Source organism: Lynx canadensis, chromosome F2 (genome assembly GCF_007474595.2).
Source record: "Lynx canadensis isolate LIC74 chromosome F2, mLynCan4.pri.v2, whole genome shotgun sequence".
Lineage (NCBI taxonomy): Eukaryota > Metazoa > Chordata > Mammalia > Carnivora > Felidae > Lynx > Lynx canadensis.
The window spans coordinates 76,917,675-76,938,949 of record NC_044320.2 but is presented as its reverse complement, the minus strand read 5'-3'; the positions used below and the strand labels follow the sequence as shown (position 1 = coordinate 76,938,949).

The window sequence follows — 21,275 nt, the reverse complement described above, 5'->3', positions numbered from 1 at the left end:
CCTTGACTAGTCCTTTGTGGTTTCAATTCCTGCTTAAAAATGCATCTTCCATTCATCACTGTTCCAGGTACTCAAGTTACAAACCTTTAAGAGAATATGGGAAAAGCCCTTCTTCTCAAAGGCATTTAACAATTCCTGTTGATAGCTGAGCACAGAAAACAACGTCATCTTCAAAATTATGTGCCCAACACTAAACACATGAGGAAAAGCAAGCAATTCTGTCCGAAAGTATTCTACTCAGAAGTATTTTTTTTTTCAACGTTTATTTATTTTTGGGACAGAGAGAGACAGAGCATGAACGGGGGAGGGGCAGAGAGAGAGGGAGACACAGAATTGGAAACAGGCTCCAGGCTCCGAGCCGTCAGCCCAGAGCCTGACGCGGGGCTCGAACTCCCGGACCGCGAGATCGTGACCTGGCTGAAGTCGGACGCTTAACCGACTGCGCCACCCAGGCGCCCCAGTCATTTCATTCTTTAATACTTCTGGGTAGAGGGGCGCCTGGGTGGCGCAGTCGGTTAAGCGTCCGACTTCAGCCAGGTCACGATCTCGCGGTCCGGGAGTTCGAGCCCCGCGTCAGGCTCTGGGCTGACGGCTCGGAGCCTGGAGCCTGTTTCCAATTCTGTGTCTCCCTCTCTCTCTGCCCCTCCCCCGTTCATGCTCTGTCTCTCTCTGTCCCAAAAATAAATAAACGTTGAAAAAAAAAAAAATTTAAAAAAAAAAAAAAAAAAAGAAGAATGAAATGACTGGTTAAAAATAGGATAACATTTATAATTACAGTATTTTTTAAACAGCACAAGAAGTCAAACGATAGGGGTCATGTGCAAATTTCTCAAGGTTACTAAAATTGCACCAATAAAATCAATTTATAAAATATGCTTAATCAATAGCCGAGGATAATGTCAGCTACCTAAGTCTCATCCCTCCACATACACTTCATAAAAACAGGCCAACAAGGAGAAGAAATAAAACTATACATCTGAAGGTGTTCAACTTTAGATCCATCTTGACTGGCAAAAATGTGAAAGTCTGACTATGCCCTCTGTTGGCAAGGCTGTAGAGACACAGGTGTTCCCGTACGTAGGTGGGACTGCAAAATGGAATTTTACGGCAATATCTTAACAAAACTACGTATGTAGTTCTCTTCTACCCAGCAATCCTATTTCTAGCCATTTACCATGAAGTACATTCCTGACCATCTGAAAACACATTTGCACAAGGTTATTCTGGGCCTCATTATTTCTAATTCCAAAACGCTGGAACCACTTTTCGTCCAACATCTTAGCAAGGGTGCTCCCCCCAGCTCTGTGATACCACCCAAGGACAATGAGAAGAAGAAGATACCATAAAGTTGGCCAAGAAAGACAAAGACCCAGGGAACAAATCTGAAGGCAAAGCCAAACAGATGTGGTCCAAAGGCAAAGTTCGGGACATGCCCAATAACCTTGTCTCGTTTGACACATGACAGACCCCAAACAACTTCCCAACCATAAAGGTTATAAACCCTAGTTGTTACCTGAGACTGAAATTCATGGTTCCCTGGCCAGGGAAGTCCTTCAAGGGCTCCTTATAAAGCACTTCTTAACTGGTTTCAAAACAGAGCCCAAGTAATTTACACCAGAAACACCAAAGTCAGAGATGTCCCAGCTGCTGGTGAAGATTCATGAGGCGGCCCAAACCAATGGACATTTTGAAAAGTAAAACTTTAGGGGCACCTGAATGGCTCGGTCAGTTGAGCATCTGATTCTCGCTTTTGGCTCAGGTCACCATCCCAGGGATGTGGGATCAAGCTGTAGGTCGGGCTCCACACTGAGAGTGGAGTCTGCTTGGGATTATCTTTCTCTCCCTCTGCCCCCTCCCCTGCTCACTTGCTTTCTCTTTCTTAAAAAAAATAAAAATGAAAAAAATAATAAAAACTTTATTAAACCAAAATAAATATGTATATGAGCCAACCTCAATGTCCATCACATCACAGACTATTAAGTAAACCACAGTACATCCACTAAAAGAGTCCTTCGTTGCGGGGCACCTGGCTGGCCGTCAGCGTGTGACGCTTGGTCTTGGGGTTGGAAATTTGAGCCCCACACACTGGGTGTGGAGATTACTTAAAAATAAAATCTTAAAAGAAAAAAAAAAAAAAAACAGTACTCTGTTGCTATCAAAAGAGAATATGGGAAATATCTATGAACTGACATAGAATGATTTCTGGCATATTCTGTTAGGTGAGACGAGCAAAATACAAGAGATTATATTTACTACATGTTTTCTGTAAGAAAGAGACACAAATATGGGGCACCGGGGTGGCTCAGTCATTAAGCGTCCGAATTCTGCTCAGGCCACGACCTTAACAGTTCCTGGGTTTGAGCCCCGCGCGGGCTCTGTGCAGACAGCTCGGAGCCTGGAGCCTGCTTCGGATTCTGTGTCTCCCTCTCTCTCTCTGCCCCTCTGCTGCTCATGCTCTGTCTCTTGAAAATAAACATTTGAAAAAAAAAAAAAAAAAGAAAGAGAAGGAAATAAAAACGTATTATCTGACTATTTCTGCAGGAGGAGAAAAGAACCAGGAAGGATAAAACCAGAAATCTATGATACTGGTTACCTAACAAGAGATAGGTGGGAATGCAGGGATGGGGAGTTAGGGTTTGGTGACATTTCTCTGATTGTATCTTTTCTATATAGTTTTGACTTCTGGAAGCATGTTGGTGTTTTACATAATCAAAAATAATAAAAATCAACAAGAATGAGAAAAAGATAAGTAGAATACCCAAAAACACAAGTGAATCTAACTGTATTTCAAGAAAAATAATATAACTATTCTGAATACAATACTCTGACTACATATTCTCGGCTTAAAGAAAAAGTACTGCAAACAAATACTGAACTCTAGTTAAAGGGCTCATTTTTCACAGTTGTATGGGTCAGCAATTCTGAAACTCCTTTCCTTGTGCTATAGGGCGGAACAGACAAGTAAATACACAAAGGATAAGAAGGGATCACGATCTCACTGTCACAGAAGAGAGTTACGAACGTGGAAAGGGCAGACTCGAATGAACTCTGGTGTTGAGCTGAAATCAAACTGGAGATAGTGTGAGCTCCTGGTTTCTAATTTACAGATATATGTATATAAAAAATGAGGATATCTGTGTGTGCACGCATGTGTGTGTTGTATGTACGTATACACGTATAAATAAAAGCAAAGTCTGCACGCGAACTCAAGCCTGCTCATTCCAGGTGCAATCCTATCCAGGAAGCAGGATAACCAAGGCAGACCACATCAGTCCTCATTTTTCTTAACTTTATGGAAGAAAAAAGCGCTGAGAGAGACCGAAGTCATTCTCAGACAGGCCTGCATCAGCCCAGGCTGGACACAGATCCTTACCCGCATTATAAAGTCACTACATTCCTATAAATGAGGTCCTAGGTAGACAACACCATTCTTCTTAACTTTTGTACCTTCACTAACAATTCGTACAGCGCCTGGCACACAGCAGGCCATCAGGTAAGTGTTTCTTTGTAAACTGACAGAACAATGCTCCACACAAGCAACCACACTGGCACCGTTCCTCAAGTCCCGAAGAAGTGGTCAGGCACTGGATTTAGCGGCCCAGGTGGCCTTTCTCGAAAAGAACTGCTCTGTACACCAACAATTTCAATCTAGACTATACTCTGCTGGAACATACAAAACTATGAATAAGGGAGGCCCCTCTGTGTTCGGGGACAGTAAAACAGTAAATAGGAACTTTACGCAACTGGAAAAGTCTCAGATGATAAGCAAAATGTTCTCCAAAGAGACAGGATCTTTGAGAGGAAGCACCTTGCCTACATTCAGCACTGAACCCCTAGCGCTTGGCACTGGTCTGGAGGATGGCAGGGGCACCGAAATCTGCTGAATGACTGAAAGAGAAGAAGCCACATTGCCTGGAAGGACACAGAGCACCCAGAGAGCCTCAAATGATTTACCCAATATCACTGGTGTTGAACAAAGAATTCCGAGGTATTATGAAAAAAATACAAATTAATTACTGGACATCCTGAAAAACAACAAAAAGAGCCTGTGTGGAGGCATTCCCATCTTTAACACTACTAGCAATTCCAACTCAGAAGAAATCCACGGTATAAGTGAAACCGTACAAAAATGTTGTTACCGCACAGGATATAAAACAACGAAGTCACCAAATGGATTAAATAAAGAATATACCTACCTGCAGCATATCATCCACCATAGTTAGTATATACTGAACTGTCTGTTCTTTGGAGATGTGAGTCATCAAATTTATAAATGTTTTAGCACACTGGAAAAAAAATGAAAGTAATGTAAACTCTCATTTTCAACTACAAACACAGCATTTTAATGGAATTTCAGTAAAATATTTCTCTTGCACAAATTATAACACAAATGCTCTTAACTAAAAGATTTCAATTATAGAAAATGCACATGCTTTACAAATATTGTGATGAAGTAGGGGAGGAACATACTATGACTTGCATCAGACTTGTGATCATTTTTAGTGATAAACTTCCAAACGTTTACTACTTTTAAACAGACCTAGCAACGATAACTCTTGATTGCCCATGATAACATAAACATGAGGCTATGAAGACAACCAAAAATTATCATTGATTTTGGCTTTTATTTTTGTTTTGTTTTTGCATTTACTGGGAAGCAGAAGACTCCAGCGACAAGAGTACTAGGGATTAGAATCAGAAGGCTATGACCTGTCCCCATCCTACATCTTACCAACTGTGTGACAATCTCTGGAATTCAACAAAAAACGTAGCCATCAGTATGTCTCCTCACAGATTTCCCAGGGTTGTTGTGAGAACTGGGCTGAGTTGTGTATAAGCTCCTTCAGTCATCAGTAGCCCCCCCACCCAATATCAGAAAATCTGACGGACAGCAGAATTGCATTATATTCTAGTAAGAATACAAAGTGGAAAATTTTTTCTAAAAAAAAAAAAACAAACAGTTAAGCAACTTTAAAAATAATACTTACTTTGAAACTTAATTGCCCTTCTAGGAATCTATTCTAAAAAATGTTTCAGAAATGCAGACAAAGTCTGAAATAGAATTTAAAACCACAATTATGGGAGCCTGGGTGCCTCAGTCGGTTAAGCATCTGACTGGCTCAGGTCATGATCTCACAGTTCCTGAGTTCTAGTCCTGAATCAGATAAGCTCAAGCCCCACTTTGGATGAGCCCTGCTTCTTTCTCTCTCTGTCTCTCTCTCTGTCTCTCTCTCTCTCTCTCCCCCTCCCTCACTCACTTGCACCCCCTCTTTCAAAAAATAAAAATAAACTAAAAATAAAGCCACAATTGTAAGAATACTAGCTGGGGTTGAAAAAAAATAGAAGACACCAGAGAATCCCTTTCTACAGAGGAAAGAACTAAAATCTAGTCAGGCTAAAATTAAAAATGCTATAACAGAGATGCAATCTCGAATGGATGCCATGACGGCGAGGATGGACAAGGCAGAGCAGCAGATGAGTGATACAGAAGACAAAATTATGGAAAATAGTGAAGCTGAAGAGAGGAGGGATACAGAGGCCAAAGATCATGATACAAGACTTAGAGAACTCAGTGACTTATTAAAGAGGAATAACATTTGTATCACAGAAGTCTCAGAAGATGAAGAGAGAGAAAAGGGGGGGGAGTGTTTATGTGAGCAAAACTTCCCTAATCTGGGGAAGGACACAGACATCAAAATCCAAGAAGCACAGAGAACTCCCAATTAAATTCAACAAGTAGACCATAGCCAAGACGTATCAAATTCACAAAATACACAGAATCCTCAATGCAGCAAGGGAAAAAAGTCCTTAACCTACAGGGAAGACAGATCAGGTTCGCAGCAAACCTGTCCACAGAAGCGTGGTCAGAAAAGAGTGGCAGGATATATTCAACGCGCTGAATGGGAAAAACATGCAGCCAAGAATCCTTAACCCAGCGAGGCTGTCATTCAGAATAGAAGGAGAAATAAAGAGTTTCTCAGCCAAAGAAAAACTAAAGAAGTCTGTGACCACTAAACCAGCCCTGCAAGAAATTCTAAGGGGGACTCTTTGAATAGAGAAAAAACAAAACAAAACAAAACAGACCAAAAGCAACAAAGACTAGAAATGAACAGAGAACATCACCAAAAAACACCAACTCTACAGGCAACACAATGGCTCTGAGTTCATATTTTTCAATAATTACTCTGAATTTTAATAAACTAACTGCTCCAATCAAAACACCTATGGTATCAGAATGGATAAAAAAAAAAGACCCCTCTATATGCTGCCTACAAGACACTCATTTTAGACCTAAAGACTCCTACAGATTGAAAGTAAAGGGACAGAGAACCATCCATCATGCTAATGGACATCAAAGGAAAGCCGGATTAGCCATACTTGTATCAGACAAACTAAACTTCAAAATAAAGACTGGAACAAGAAGGGCGTTATATCGTAATTAAGGGGTCTATCCATCAAGAAGATCAAACAATTGTAAATATTTTTTGCCCCCCAACTTGAGGGCACCCAAATATACAAATCAATTAATCACAAACATAAACAAACTCATTATTAATAATACAATAATAGTAGGGGACTTTAACACCCTGCTTACAGCAATGGGCAGATCATCTAAGCAGAAAAACTGACAAGGAAACAATGGCTTTGAATGACACACTGGACCGGATGGACTTAACAGGTATATTCAAGACATTTCATCCTATAGCAACAGAATACACATTCTTCCCAAGTACATATGGAACATTCTTTTTTTTTTAATTTTTAAAAAATATTTATTTATCTTTGAGAGGGAGACAGAGCATGAGCAAGGGAGAAACAGAGAGAGAGGGAAACACAGAATCTGAAGCAGGCTCCAGGCTCTGAGCTGTCATCACAGAGCCTGATGCAGGGCTCAAACTCATGAACCATGAGATCATGACCCCAGCTGAAGTCATACACTTAACCAACTGAGCCACCCAGGCACTCCTGGAACATTCTTGAGAATAGATCACATACTGGGTCACAAATCAGCCCTCAACAGCACAAAAAGATTGAGCTCATACCATGCATATTTTCAGATCACAACACTATGTAACTTGAAATCAACCACAAGAAAAAATCTGGAAAGCCCTCAAATAGATGGAGGTTAAAGACATCCTACTAAAAAATGAATGGGTTAACCAGCAAATTAAAGAAGAAATTAAAATATACATGGAAGCCAATGGAAATGAAAACAACACTCCCAACCCTTTGGAATGCAGCAAAGGCAGTCCTCAGAGGAAAGTATACTGCAATTCAGGCCTATCTCAGGAAGCAGAATACACAACCTAACCTTACACCCAAAGGAGCTAGAAAAGGAACAGCAAATAAAGCTTAAAACCAGCAGAAGAAGGGTAATTTATAAGGATCAGAGTAGAAATAAATGATATAGAAACAAAAATAAAACCAGTACAAAAGATCAATGAAACTAAGAGCTAGTTCCTTGAAAGAATAAACAAAATTGATAACCCCCTAGCCAGACTTATCAAAAAAAAAAGACCCCAAATAGATAAAATCATGAAATCAAAGAGGAGAGATCACAAACACCACCACAGAAATACAAACAATTATAAGACAATACTATGAAAAATTATGTGCCGACAAACTAGGCAATCTGGAAGAGATGGACAAATCCCTAGAAACTCACAAACTACCAAAACTGAAACAGGAAGAAATGGAAAGTTTGAACAGACCCATAACCAGCAAGAAATTGAATCAGTAACTAAAAATCTCCCAACAAGCAAGATTCCTGGGCCAGATGGCTTTCCAGGGGAATTCAATCAGACATTTAAAGGAGAGTTAATACTTACTTTTCTCAAACCACTCCAAAAAACAAATAGAAGGAAAACTTCAAACCCATTCTATGAAGCCAGCATTACCTTGATTCCAAAACCAGACAAAGACCCCACTAAAAGGGAGAATTATAGGCCAATATCCCTGATGATCCCATTTACAACTGCACCAAAAATAATAAGATATGTAGGAATAAACCTAACTAAAGGGGTGAAAAATCCATACTCTGAAAACCATAGAAGACTTCTGAAAGATATTGAAAAGGACACAAAGACATGGAGAAGCATTCCATATGCTCATGGATTGGAAAAACAAATACTGTTAAAATGTTTATCCTACCCAAAGCAATTTACACATTTAAATGTAATCCCTATTAAAATATGACCGGCATTCTTTGCAGAGCTAGAACAATCAATCATAAAATTTGTATGGAACTACAAAAGACCCTGAGTAGCCAAAGCAATCCTGAAGAAGAAAAACAAAACTGGAGGCATCACAATTCTGGATTTCAAGCTACATTAGATAGCTGTTGTCACCAGGACAGTATGGTACCGGCACAAAAACAGACACGTAGATCAACAGAACAGAATAGAAAACCCAGAAATGGACCCACAACTATGCGGTCAATTCATCTTTGACAAAATGAGAAAAAGAATATCCAGTGGAAAGAAGACAGTCTCTTCAACAAACGGTGTTGGGAAAACTGGCCAGCATCATGGAGAATGAACGTGGGCCATTTGCTTATACCATACAGAAAAAGAAATTCAGAATAGACGCAAGACCTAAATGTGAGACAGGAAACCATCAAAATCCTAGAAAACAGGCAGCAACCTCTTTGACCTCAGCCACAGCAACTTCTTACTAGACACATCACCAAAGGCAAGGAAAACAAAAAAACATGAACTGTTAAGACTTCATCAAGATAAAAAACTCTGCACAGCAAAGGAAACAATCAGCAAAACTAAAAGGCAACTGACAGAATGGGAGAAGACATTTGCAAATGACATATCAGATAAAGGGTTAGTATCCAGTATCTATCCACTTATCAAACTCAACACCCAAAAAACAAACAACCCAGTCAAGAAACGGGCAGAAGACATGAACACTTTTCCAAAGACATCCAGATGGCCAACAGACACATGAAAAGATGCTCCACATCACTCATCATCAGGGAAATACAAATCAAAACACAATGAGACACCACCTCAGGGCACAGAGCCTGCTTGGGATTCTCTCTCTCTGCCCCTCCCCCACTTGCACGCACACACGTGTGTGTGTGTGTGTGTGTGTGTGTGTGTGTGCGCTCTCTCTCTCTCTCTCACAATAAACTTTAAAAAAAAGAAAAAGAGGGGCGCCTGGGTGGCTCAGTCGGTTAAGCGGCCGACTTCGGCTCAGGTCATGATCTTGTACTCTGTGAGTTCAAGCCCCGCGTCGGGCTCTGTGCTGACAGCCCGGAGCCTGGAGCCTGTTTCAGATTCTGTGTCTCCCTCTCTCTGACCCTCCCCCATCCATGCTCTGTCTCTCTCTGTCTCAAAAATAAATAAACGTTAAAAAAAAAATTTTTTTTTTAAAGAAAAAGAAACTAAAAATAGAATTACCCTACGATCCAACAATTGCACCCTTTAGGTATTTACCCAAAGGATACAAAACACAGATTCAAAGGGGTACATGCACCCTAATGTTTACAGCAGCACTACTGACAACAGCCAAATTATGGAGACGGCCCTAATGTCCATCCACTGATGAATGGATAAGGAAGATGTGATATATATACACAATGGAATATTACTCAGCCATCAAAAAAGAATGAAATCTTGCCATTTGCAATGATGTGGATGGACCTAGAATGTATTATGCTGAATGAAATAAGTCAATCAAAGAAAGACAAATACCATACGATTTCAGTCATATGTGAAATTAATGAACACATGGGAAAAAGGGAAAAAAAAGAGAAGAGGGGGGAAAACAAACCACAAGAGACTGTTAACAACAGAGACCTGAGTGTTGAACGGTGGGAGGTGGGTAGGAAATGGGCTAGATGGGTACTAAAATTTTTTTTTTAATGTTTATTTATTTTTGAGACAGAGAGAGAGCATGAATGGGGGAGGGTCAGAGAGAGAGGGAGACACGGAATCCGAAGCGGGCTCCAGGCTCTGAGCTGTCAGCACACAGCCTGATGCAGGGCTCGAACTCACGGATCATGAGATCATGACCTGAACTGAAGTCAGATGCTTAACCGAAGGAGCCACCCAGGCACCCCGGGTGATGGGTATTAAAAAGGGCACTCGTTGGGATGAGCACTGGGTGTTGTACGTAAGTGACGAATCACTGAATTCTACTCCTGAAGCCAATATTGCACTGTATGTTAACTAAATTTAAAGAAAAAGAAAAATTAAAAAGAAAAACCCTATGTGTGGAACCATAAGGAAAGTGCCATGAAAAACATGTAAAAAAGGATGGAGGAATAAACTGAATAAACACACCCAACATAACATTTTCCCAAAATGAACAAACAAAACTGGAAAGTATTTAAATGTCTTCCAAAAAAGAGGATTTGGAAAGTATTTAAACGTCTTCCAATAAAAAAGGATTTTTAGATAAATCATGACGCACACCTACAAGGAAATATCACCAAGTCATTAAAATTTTGTTCTCGAATTTTCAGTGACACAGGAAGGTGTTCATAATATGTTCATATCCATCACCTGACTGCCTTCAGTTTGGAGCACCTCTTGCTTCTCTTCAAGACTTCTTTTCATCTCAAACCTTTGAATGAATTCACAGTCTTCAGCAGAAATCATCTGCCCCCTAGAAAGTAAAAGGAAGTTGGTTTTTTTCAATAGAGTTGAGTTGACACTGCGACGAAGGGACACAGGAATTCCCCATCTTTCTCCTCTCTCCTCGGTGGTTAGCCACCAGGGTCGGCGCACAGGCCCCCGCATCACACAGACCCGGGTGCAAGCTTAGCTCCACCAGGTATGGAACATGCAACCTCTCTGGACCTGAGTGAGTTCATTTGCAAAATGGAAACAATGTCCACATTGCCAGTAGGGGTTGATCGGAGGATGAAATTAAATAACCCACATAAGGTGGTTAGAGCGGCGCCTGGCCCGTAGGAAGCAATGAACAACTGATGCCTCTTAGCACCGTCCGAAGTCTCACCCTACCAGCCTCCCAGCCACCCAATTCACTCGGCTTTCCACTCCATCAAGACCAAAGCCACTATACACGACCTTCTACGATCACTGCCTCCGGCATTTTCTCATGTTCCCTCCAGACTCGGAAAAATGAGCTCCTCCCCCTCTCTCAAAAAATAACCTCTCCCTCCTGACACGCTGTCCTAACAGCAATCACCCCACACTATCCGGTTTTCCGCCCACTTCTTTCAGGGGTTCCTTCCCCGGTGGCTCCTCGCAGCTCAAGACTTCTCTCCAAGCTCAGTCCTGGGAATCTTCCTTTTCTCTCCCAATTTCTTTCCTTCAGTGAGATTCCAGTCAAGAGAGTCATACTGAGATACACTCAGTATCATCACCACGGAACCATCGTCACCTTCCCTTCCAACCCAGCCTCGCCACAGACACACTCATCAACGACACAAACGTGCCACAGCAAACCCCCGTCTGACCCTTCCTTGTGAAAAGATCTGTCAACAAAACATCCTTGTTAGTCTCTGACACTGGGCACTTCGGGACACACACCGACCTTGTCAGACCATCAGTCTGGTGGGGAAAGCGTGGAATTTGTGCGAGTCTGAGGAAGAGTTCCAACTGCAGTTGTGAAACTTCGGCAGGTCTCTATCCCTCTGACCAGTGTTTGCCACACCGATAAAATGGCCATTATAATGGTACCTGCCCGACTCCACTGAGCGGTTATGAAAGCAAAAAGCACCACCTGACGTACGTAAGCACGACAGAAATGCAAGTTTAAAATGAAAAAATGTAATATGCTTTGCCGTTCAAATAGCATCAATAGATGTCTTTTAACTGAGTGGTTTAAAAAACCGCCCTTCCCCACCCCCTGCCCCGGAGTATGTTGAGAGGCTACTGTTCCACAAAAGGCCAACCAAGGAACACCGAATTTGAGGCAGGTTTCACCATATGCACAGTTACAGAAATGGGGTCCTTTTTCAGAAGTCTTGGGCCAGCTTCCTGGTGGCAGGTCTCGACACGGAGATTGGGGTGCAGGAGATTAATGGAGGCAGCGCTCCCAGGGGAGACCAGGGATGGGGCGGGGGGGGCACAGGATTCGAAAGGTTAGGAGCCCAGCCCAGACTCAGGCAAAGTCCTGAAGAGAACGGGTTTCTGAGCACACAGGGGAGTCTGGGAAGGTGAGGTCCTCAGAGCCGGGCCCTCCCCGAGACAAGGGAGCTGAACTTTCATACTTCCTGACACCCCTCCCCACAACCCGACCCTCCTCCAAAGAAGATCTCGACTTTTGAGTATTCAAAATCTCAGCGTTTTGCTTTATCCCTTCTCGGTTTTATATATACTATTACTAAACACTATTTTATATACTTTTCACTTGCTTCTGGACTTTGGAACCTACTGCCCTTCAGTTCTTCAGTTGCAAGCACTGTAACTTTGTTTTCACATGTGCTGTGTGTGTGTGTGTGTGTGTGTGTGTGTGTGTGAACTAGTCTCACCTGCTGGATTTTTCCAACAATCCCTTCCTTACCAACCCAAAGGGGAATTTCCAGTCCTTATCTTTCCAGATCTCTGAGGCAGGTGGCAATGTGGCCATTTCTTGACCCTCTCGTCCTGAGCTTCCAGATTCTTCTTGCCCTTCTCAGGCCACTTCTCATTAGTGCTCTTCACAGATTCCTTGTCTCCTACCCTGTGCTGCAGGCTCTGTGGGGGGCTGTCTTCATCTGCGCTCCCTGAATCCTCCCTGAGTGCTCCCCGCTACCCTCCGTGCTGCTGAGTTCAGGCCCAGTCTGACCTCAGGCCGACCTCCCACAGTCCCCACTTACACATGGGGACCTCTCCTCCCACAGAGCAAGCACACAAGCACCCTAGACCCTGAGGGGCACAGCAGAGGTCACTAACATATATCCCTACCCACATTCCATCCCAGCCTGGCTAATGGGATAATGAAATTAAAAAAAAAAAAAAAAAGACACTTTGCCCTGTTTCCCCTGTGGCTAAGCACTTCATACACCAGGCAGGAAAAAAGGCACTCCGTACCCTGGGGTACACCAAGATAACAAGGTCCAGTTCTGGCCCCAAAATACATACAGTCTTTTTCATAAGCCTGAACTTCCCAGCTAAAACAGTTTCACCCCCAGATTTTGCCATGCTAACGAATTAAAGCATATTATAACCTTTGTATATAGGATAATCATGAGAAAAAGTTGTGGGGTTCTACCATGACAAAACTGTACAATGAAGGTTACCTTTGGTGACCTTATCATTTCACAGCTTTCTTTTCCACTTAAATAATTGTGGTTTTCTGCAGTAAGCCAGTTCTTCCGAGGTCTGAATTTCTTTCCTTTTTTGTAAGTAACCTTTTTCTTTTCTTGCTTAAATTCTTTTGTCTCTGAATCTTCTTTTGACAGTCCCATAACCTAGCAAGTTAGGAACGGGGGTCTCTTTTCTAATGACCTACAACCACTCAGGCACCAGTCCTAACGATCCTCCCACCTAATACCGCTCTCCTCTCAACTTCTCTGCCTCTGGAACAGCTCAGCCTTAAGGTAACAACCCACCAAAGGTTTCCCTGCTTCCAATCCACCCCTCCTCCACACCCCTCTTACTAGTGCCAGCCAGCTTTCTCAAGCACACACCTGACCACATTTACTCCTTCATATCAGTCACTGCGAATTTGAATGGCAGTTCTACCTGGCACCAAGGTAGAGGCATTCAAGAAAAATCATTTTAGGGGCACCTGGGTGGCTCATTCAGTTGAGCACCCAACTCGATTTCATCTCAGGTCAAGATCCCAGGGTCGGGGGATGGAGCCCTACACTGGGCTCCTCGCTGAGTGTGGAGTCTGCTTAAGATTCTCTCTCTCTCCCTCTCTCTCCCTATGCCCCTCTCCCCTGCTCACACTCTCTTTCTCTAAAAAAAAAAAACAAAAAAAAAAAAAAAGCAAAAAACAAGAAACAAAGAAAAATCATTTTAATCAACTAGTTAAAACCTACATCAGTATGTACATGTTATTTAACCTATCTGAATGGCTATCTACTCTTCCATAAGACAGGGATAGAAAACCTTAGGTCACAGTGCTGCCGTGAAAGTAACATGAAACAGTATGTGACTTAGCCAAGTAAGGTACTCCTTTCCCAAACACTAGTCTCCACCACTGCCCAACATCTACTCTGCTCACTCATGATGTAACCAGCCAAGATCAACAGGCAGCCTACTGTGTGTCAGGCACCTGTGAGCACAGGTGACACAGCAGTGAATTAAACATCCCTCTTTGAGCCTGGGCTGCAGTGGGGAAAACAAAAAACACACAAACACAAAAATAAGTAATTTTTTAACACACACACACACACACACACGCGCACACACGCACACAATGCCAGGACACTAAATGCTATGAAAAAAACTTTAGCTGGGTAAGGAGCTAGAAAGTGACAACAGAGGAAAGGATAGCTTTTGGGTAGATTACAGTGAAGTCCTTTCTGAGGCCACCCGGGCAGACACCCACTTGAAGGGAGTTAATGAGCCACGTGATCTAGGGAGGAACTTGCGGACGGAAGTGTACGTCTCAGGGCGGTGGGGCTCAACAGCAGGCACACAGTTAACACTTGGTGAACATTTGTGCACAGACGTACAAAGTAGAAGGGTTTTATAAAAGAAACGCATGAGACGGACAGCAGAATACAGGACGGAAAAAAGAATGAGAGAGACTACAACTTAGTAGTACAGAGGCCTTTGAAAAGGAGGAACAGGGAGAAAGCAATTAAATATCCCCCTGGAACTAAAAATGTTCCAGATGCCAATGCTAGGGAACCTCTGCCAGTCAGCCAGTGCTTTCTGATTAATAATAATACCATTCTATTTAGGTTATAAACAGGGACAAGCTTTGTAAACATGAAACCCCTTGTTCTCTAGTCCAAACACACTCTGGACTAAAACTAGCAAACAGCTCAAAATCCTAATTTCACAGGGGATTCAAATTAAATTTAAATTATAAAGATATAGATGAACAGAGAGAATATCAGAAAGTCCCTCCTCCTCCTGCCCCACAATAATCTAGTCCCTTAAAGTGGGAATCCAGAATCATCCTAGATTCTTTTTCACCCTCATAGATTAAATCGATCGCAAAGACTTTCTCAAATCTATCCAATCCTATCCATCCCAACAGCCTGGATACGGCTACAGCCTCATCATAGCTCTAGGTTTGTTTCCACAAACCCACTCTCTACGTTTTGTCAGTAGAACAATCCAATCAAAAGGCAACCTGACATCCAACTCCCACTTACAAACATCGGTCATTCCCAATTCCTACAACAGGGATTTTAAAACTGTGCTCCTTGGGGAGCCTCCACAATTGGCTCCCGGCTGCCTCTCCGGCCTCAGCCCACCCCACTGCCTGCCTCCAAAACGTGTATTATTCCCCACCCAGCACGCTGCTTTTAATTCCCTACGTTTGAACATTCCCTCCAGAAAAACTTCCTGGAGGGAGGATTAGCTGTCCTTTTTCTGTGCACCCATCATTCCAGGTGCACCTTTCTACTCTCTCAGTTAACATACCAAATGATCTGTTTCTATAACTGACTTCCCTACCAGACTGTAAGTTTGTCTTTTTGAAGCCTCAAAGCCTCGAAATAGGCCTCAAACTTGAAAGGTGGACAATAAATGTTTAATGAGTGACTAAATTAACCGAAATAAGTGCATCATCGTTGTATGCCGTATGTCCCTCTTACAGCAGACTCCTAAATATAAATCTAAAGATTCCTCGATTTGTTTTTCAAAATGTATCTGAAAATCTGAACTGAATTTCCTTAATAAATCACTGTTATAAATATACCAAAACAGATATGAAGTCAATATGATAAAATATGGTCAAGAAGAAACGAACCCTTACTTTACAGATAAATACGGAACACCAGCACGCTAAATCTTAATACATATAAGAAAGAAGGGAAGTGGATGGAACTAGAGGGTATTACGCTAAGCGAAATTAGTCAGTCAGAGAAAGACAAATATCACATGACTTCACTCATATGAGGACTTTAAGACACAGAACAGATGAACACAAGGGAAGGGAAGCAAATATAATATAAAAACAGGGAGGGGGACAAAACATAAGAGACTCTTAAATATGGAAAACAGAGGGTACTGGAGGGGTGGAGGGAGGGGGGATGGGCTAAATGGGTAAGGGGCATTAAGGGATCTACTCCTGAAATCATTGTGGCACTATATTTGGATGCTAATTTGGATGTAAATCAAAAACAATTTAATTAAATTTTTAAAAAAAGAAAGAAGGGAAAAGAACTAAAATTTATGGAGAGTGCATTCAACACACTATTGCATATATTCAACTGTGCGAATCCTTTAAATATACTATTTCAGCAACAACTCCGAGATCTGTATTCCCCATTTCATTTTCCTTCAATGAACCGCAAAGAAGTTAAACGATTCCCCTAAGATTACCAAACTAGTAGACAGAAGAACCAGACTTCAAACCCAGGTCTTGGAATTCAAACACCTACACCTTTTACTAGTTGTGTGAGCCATGCTGCAACACCGTCTTCCCCACGTTGATCACCAGGCACAACGAGCCAGTCGGGCAGGCTTTGCCCGCTATCCCCTTCCCCCCTCCAAATCCCATGAACACGCCTCCCACCTCTCCCGCTCATTCAAAAGGTACAACTTTCCAGACACGGAAGATCAAAAGGGCTCTGAGGGGCTCTGCTCCCCTGCTAGAGCCTCTAGCTCCTTCCACCACACTATCCTGTCTCCCTACGGCAGGTAAGACTTCTAAGGAGGAAGTGTTTTCTTCCATGTCTGGTAGTATTTTTCCATCACGTCTCTCATTGAGGCATGATCACGAAAAAGTCCGGTGCAAAAGCACATGATTATCCCTGATTCACAGCAAATCGGTACTTACTGAAGGTAGGACTGCCAGTTCACTTTGTTTGCCCGAACCTCCGCAGCCTTGGCAGCAATAATGTTCGTCGGAACCGCAGCATCTACGGCACCTCGGATATCCATTTTGGTCATCTAAATGTTATGATCTTGGATGTTTTTTCAACAGATCTGCAATTTGGAGGCAAAGTAACATGAGAATACTAGGTGTTACCATTTTTTAACAACTACTGCTATCATTATTATTGTTATTAACATCATCGTTATCGCCTTATTCTCCCCATTCAACTCAAACATTAAATATATTAGATGTCCTAAGTATGAAAATCATTAGATTTCAAAACTTGCCTAATTATGCCCCGCTCCATAAAAGTGTTCGCTAAAGATTTTTACTTTTCCAGGAAAAGTTTTTTAATTACTGGCACTAATCTTGCAGCAAGGTTTTTCAAAGTAACTCTTTTAAGTTCTTCAAAGTAACATCAGAAGTCTGGCTTCAATAAAATAGGAATACAGATTAAATGTACACAACTGGGAACAAGTTTCTCCTGACACGGAAAAAAATAAGAACCTGTACAGTAGAGAGAAGACCATTTATTTTTACATTTACTAACCATCATTTTGAAGCATCATTATTTAAAAAAAAAACAAAACTACTACAAGTGCCTTCTAAAATTACTCATTCAAATTAAAAACCCTAAAGTGGGAATGTAATTTTCTTTCTTCAACCAAAGTTCAGAGTATTTTCAAAATCAATTTGGGGAGGAAGTTTTGGAACAAATACCAATTACAATTTAGGTACAAGCAACAATGGGATTCTGGTCTGGTGACAACAACCTACAATAATGAGCTTTCACGTAATTCTCACTTCCAAATTTACGCGTAAATGCTCAGGCCTGATTTTCTCTCGATACGAAATATACAGGTTTTGGTTCACAGAACAGATGTTCGCTGCCACGGCCACAAAGAAGCTAAAACCATACCCAAAATTCTGTTCTGCAATCCCAATGACCTTAGTCAGCTTGGAACTTAATCTCTACATCTGAGGGTTTGCTGCCTAAACAACCCAAGCAATACACACAGGTAGGGCGGAGGGAAAACTGGCTCTGGCCGGGTCAGGCTGGAACCCTGAACACCGAGCGGACTCAGGCGCAGCGGCCTCCCCCGGGGTAGGTGAAGGTGCTTCCGGATGGCCCTCTGGGTCCCCGAACAACTCGAACCTGCAGCAGGCCGAGGCCGAGGCCCAATCCTGGGGAAAGTATACAGTATACCTGTCCTCCCCCCCACCCCATTCCTGCCCCCGCGGGGAAGGAGCTCCAGTTCCGTAAACCCAGCTGAGGCCTGGAAGGACAGAAATCTGGAAGCCCGGGGCCGCAAGAGGGCTGGACGGGCCTGCGCGGCGAGAAAGCAGCAGGCGCCAGAGAAGCTGGGGAAAGCGCGGGGGTCGCCTCCCTCCGGCCGGGGCGGGGGACGAAACGGCGCGACTGCGGGCTTACTTCGCGAATCCAGGGGACCCGACAACGCACGCGAAGGCGGCAGGGAGGAGGACGCGGCGGTGTGGGCCGTCGGGGGCGCCGCCAGGCTGGGGGCGCCAGCCGAGTCGGAGCCGAGCGGGGTTTCCAGCCGGAGCGGCCCCGGCAAGGGCAGACGTCCCCGCACCCGGGAGACGTTGAGGGCGGCCCAGGTGGAAAGAAGCCGGAGCGGCAGCGGAATGACAGAAGGGCCGGTCACGTGAGCGGAGGCACATGACAGCCCGGAAGGCGGAAGCCGGATGCCCGGAGGATCCAAAACAGCTCAGGGAGCCGCACTGCGCTTGGGGGGGGGCCTCGCTCAAAGTGGGTTGGCGGAGTCCGCGCGACCGGCGACACAGGCCCCGGAGGGACGCAGGGCTTGTGCCCAGGCTGGCCCCTCCAGAGGGAGGGGAGCAGGTGGGCACGTGGGGATCACCGCACGGAAACCCCGAGCCCCGTTTGGGGGCGGTCGAGGCCCCCAGCCCAAGGCAGAGAATCAGGCCGAAACTTAATCTTAACCGCCGTTCTTTTGAAATATTTCATTTAATGCTTTTAAATAGATGGACTTCCACGTGGATTTAACAGCTCCATGAAGCAGGCATTCTTATTCGGATTTTAAATATGAAACTGATGCTGAGACGTGGGTCACAAAAGTTATTGCCCTCGGGTTGCAGATTGAGCAAATAATATTTCACATAGTATTTGCAATTATACTAAAAACTTTGTGTTTACTGAAAATGCAAATTTGACAATCCTGACTTGAGCAAGATTGCCCCAGTCCAGGCCTCAACTACCCTGTTTGTCTTAAGATAATGAGTAATACTACTCAGTACTGCAAAGAGTCAGTTATATGTAATTAGCACTCAGAGGGATGTATAACCAAGACATTTTACTAAAAATGTTAAATTTCGGGCAAGTTTTAAAGCACTGTGAATAAACACATAGTAACAGGATATAATGTATTATTTTTCTATTGCTGCTTTAACAAATTATCACAAATTTGCTGGCTTACACCAACACAAATTTAGTCTTTTACAGTTCTCCAGGTCAGAAGCCTGACGTGGGTCTCAATCCATTTCCCGGTGTTCTCCAGTTTCTAGAATCTGCCTGCATTTCTTGGCCCATGTCCTCCTCCCTCCACCTTCAAAGTCAGCAACGTCACAGCGCCTTCTGAGACTCAGTCAACACAGCTGATAGGGGTTCTCTGGTTTTCCGGGTTCATGGGATTAGATTGGGCCCACCTGGCTAATGCAAGCAACTCTCCCCATCTCGAGGTCCTTAACTTTAATGACATATGTCACCATGTTTCCCTTTTGCCATGTAAGCTAACATATTGACAGGTTCCAGAGATTAGAAAGTAGAATCTTTAGGGGGCCATTATTCTATCACAAACATAGAGGAAAGGATAAACACTAGTATAAATGTTCAGAGGGGCCCTACGTCGTATCTATGTTGTATTTCTAAAGTAAAATATTTTTTTTAAGTTTTATTTTATTTTGAGAGAGAGAGCAGGGGAGGGGCAGAGAAAGCGAGAGAGAATCCCAAGCAGGCTCCATGCTGTCAGCACAGAGCCAGACACAGGGCTCAAACCCACACACCATGAAATCATGGCCTGAGCTGAGATCAAGAGTCAGACACTCAACCGACCGAGCCACCCAGGCGCCCTAAAGTTTTTTTTAAAAACTCTACGTAATACTGCAAAGTGTTAAACTTTTTCAATCTGAATAATGTACATGGATATTCCTTGTGTTTGTTCTTCTTACTTGAAATTTTCTTTTAATAAATTTAATGCTATAGATTGAGTCCGTTTATATGCGAGCTTCTAGCCGAAATTAATCAAAGACTTGCTTACTAAGAAAATTGTGGAATTGGAATCAAAGAAAGATTGCAGATACTAACCACAATAATAGCTCAGTAAAAAATTTCGTTGGTAACAAAGCTGTAAGTCCCAAAACTATTTCTTTATAATATTTTTTTTTACTTTTTAAAATTTTTTATTTAAATTTCAGTTAACATGCAGTGCAATATTGGTCTCAGGAGTACAAGTCAGTGATTCATCACTTACATACAACATTAATTATAATATTTTAAATTTGATACATGTTTCAGAGCTTCTGAGAGTGGAGAAAGGAACCCCCTCAGGGGTCTTTGAAACTCTGTGGGACTTTTGGGCTTACTGCAATGATTAGGGATGGAGTTCTTCTAGCATTTGATGCCCAGGGACTACGGATGATGAATGTTGGGGAGGGATACCAGCACGGTACCACGCACAAGGCATTTTCTAGCCAAAAATGTCAGTGGTGCTCCTATGGAGAAAGCAGAAGAATGCCTACCTGTATCTGATTGATCTGTCGTTCCAAATATGAAGGCACATTCTAGGCTGTGGCGGGAATACATGGCCTTACCATTACAGAAGGACGTCATTGTGGCGCATTTGAACACAAAGAGGCCCTGCCGGAAAGAATAGCGTAAGTATCTACTCCAGTGTTACGGGTGCACACCCCATAAGCCAGCCATCAAACTTCTGGGAACGTCTGCTGCATGAGCGTGCAAAGATAAATGTGCAAGGATTTTTCGTGCAATATTTTTTTAAATAGCAAAAAAAAAAAAAAAAAAAAGAAAAAGAAAAAGAAAACTCTGTAAGCTAACGTTGCCAAAATGAAATACAACAGACCAAGTGGCTTAAACGACAGGGCTTTATTTCTCACAGTTCTGGAGGCTGGAAGTCCAAGAACACGTGCTGACCATTCAGTTAGTGGTGAGGTGTCTCCTTCTGGCTTGGAGGTACCCACCTTCTCACTGTGTCCACACACGGTGCAGGGAGAGAGAGAATGTGCACACTTACAATTTACAAGGTATTGGTTATTTTTTATTAAACGCCAGAACTGGTGGATTTTACTTACTTGGGTGCCAGGGT

General features: G+C 42.9%; 1 protein-coding gene and 1 pseudogene across 2 annotated transcripts in view; one reads left to right on the top strand and one right to left on the bottom strand.

The window, feature by feature from the left end:
- The window catches only part of ATP6V1H (ATPase H+ transporting V1 subunit H), a 113,440-nt gene extending 94,908 nt beyond the window's left edge, over window positions 1–18,532 (bottom strand). For both annotated transcript variants that reach the window (XM_030304562.1, XM_030304563.1), the window contains exons 1-4: window positions 18,344–18,532; window positions 16,873–17,021; window positions 10,518–10,620; window positions 4,197–4,286 (exon numbers count right to left, since the gene is read on the bottom strand). In XM_030304562.1, the coding sequence (XP_030160422.1) occupies window positions 4,197–4,286; window positions 10,518–10,620; window positions 16,873–16,985 (306 nt within the window). In that variant the 5' untranslated portion in view covers window positions 16,986–17,021; window positions 18,344–18,532. The remainder of the gene's footprint in view (window positions 1–4,196; window positions 4,287–10,517; window positions 10,621–16,872; window positions 17,022–18,343) is intronic.
- Window positions 1,033–1,664, top strand: LOC115506500 (annotated as a pseudogene).
- Window positions 18,533–21,275: the final 2,743 nt, after the last annotated feature.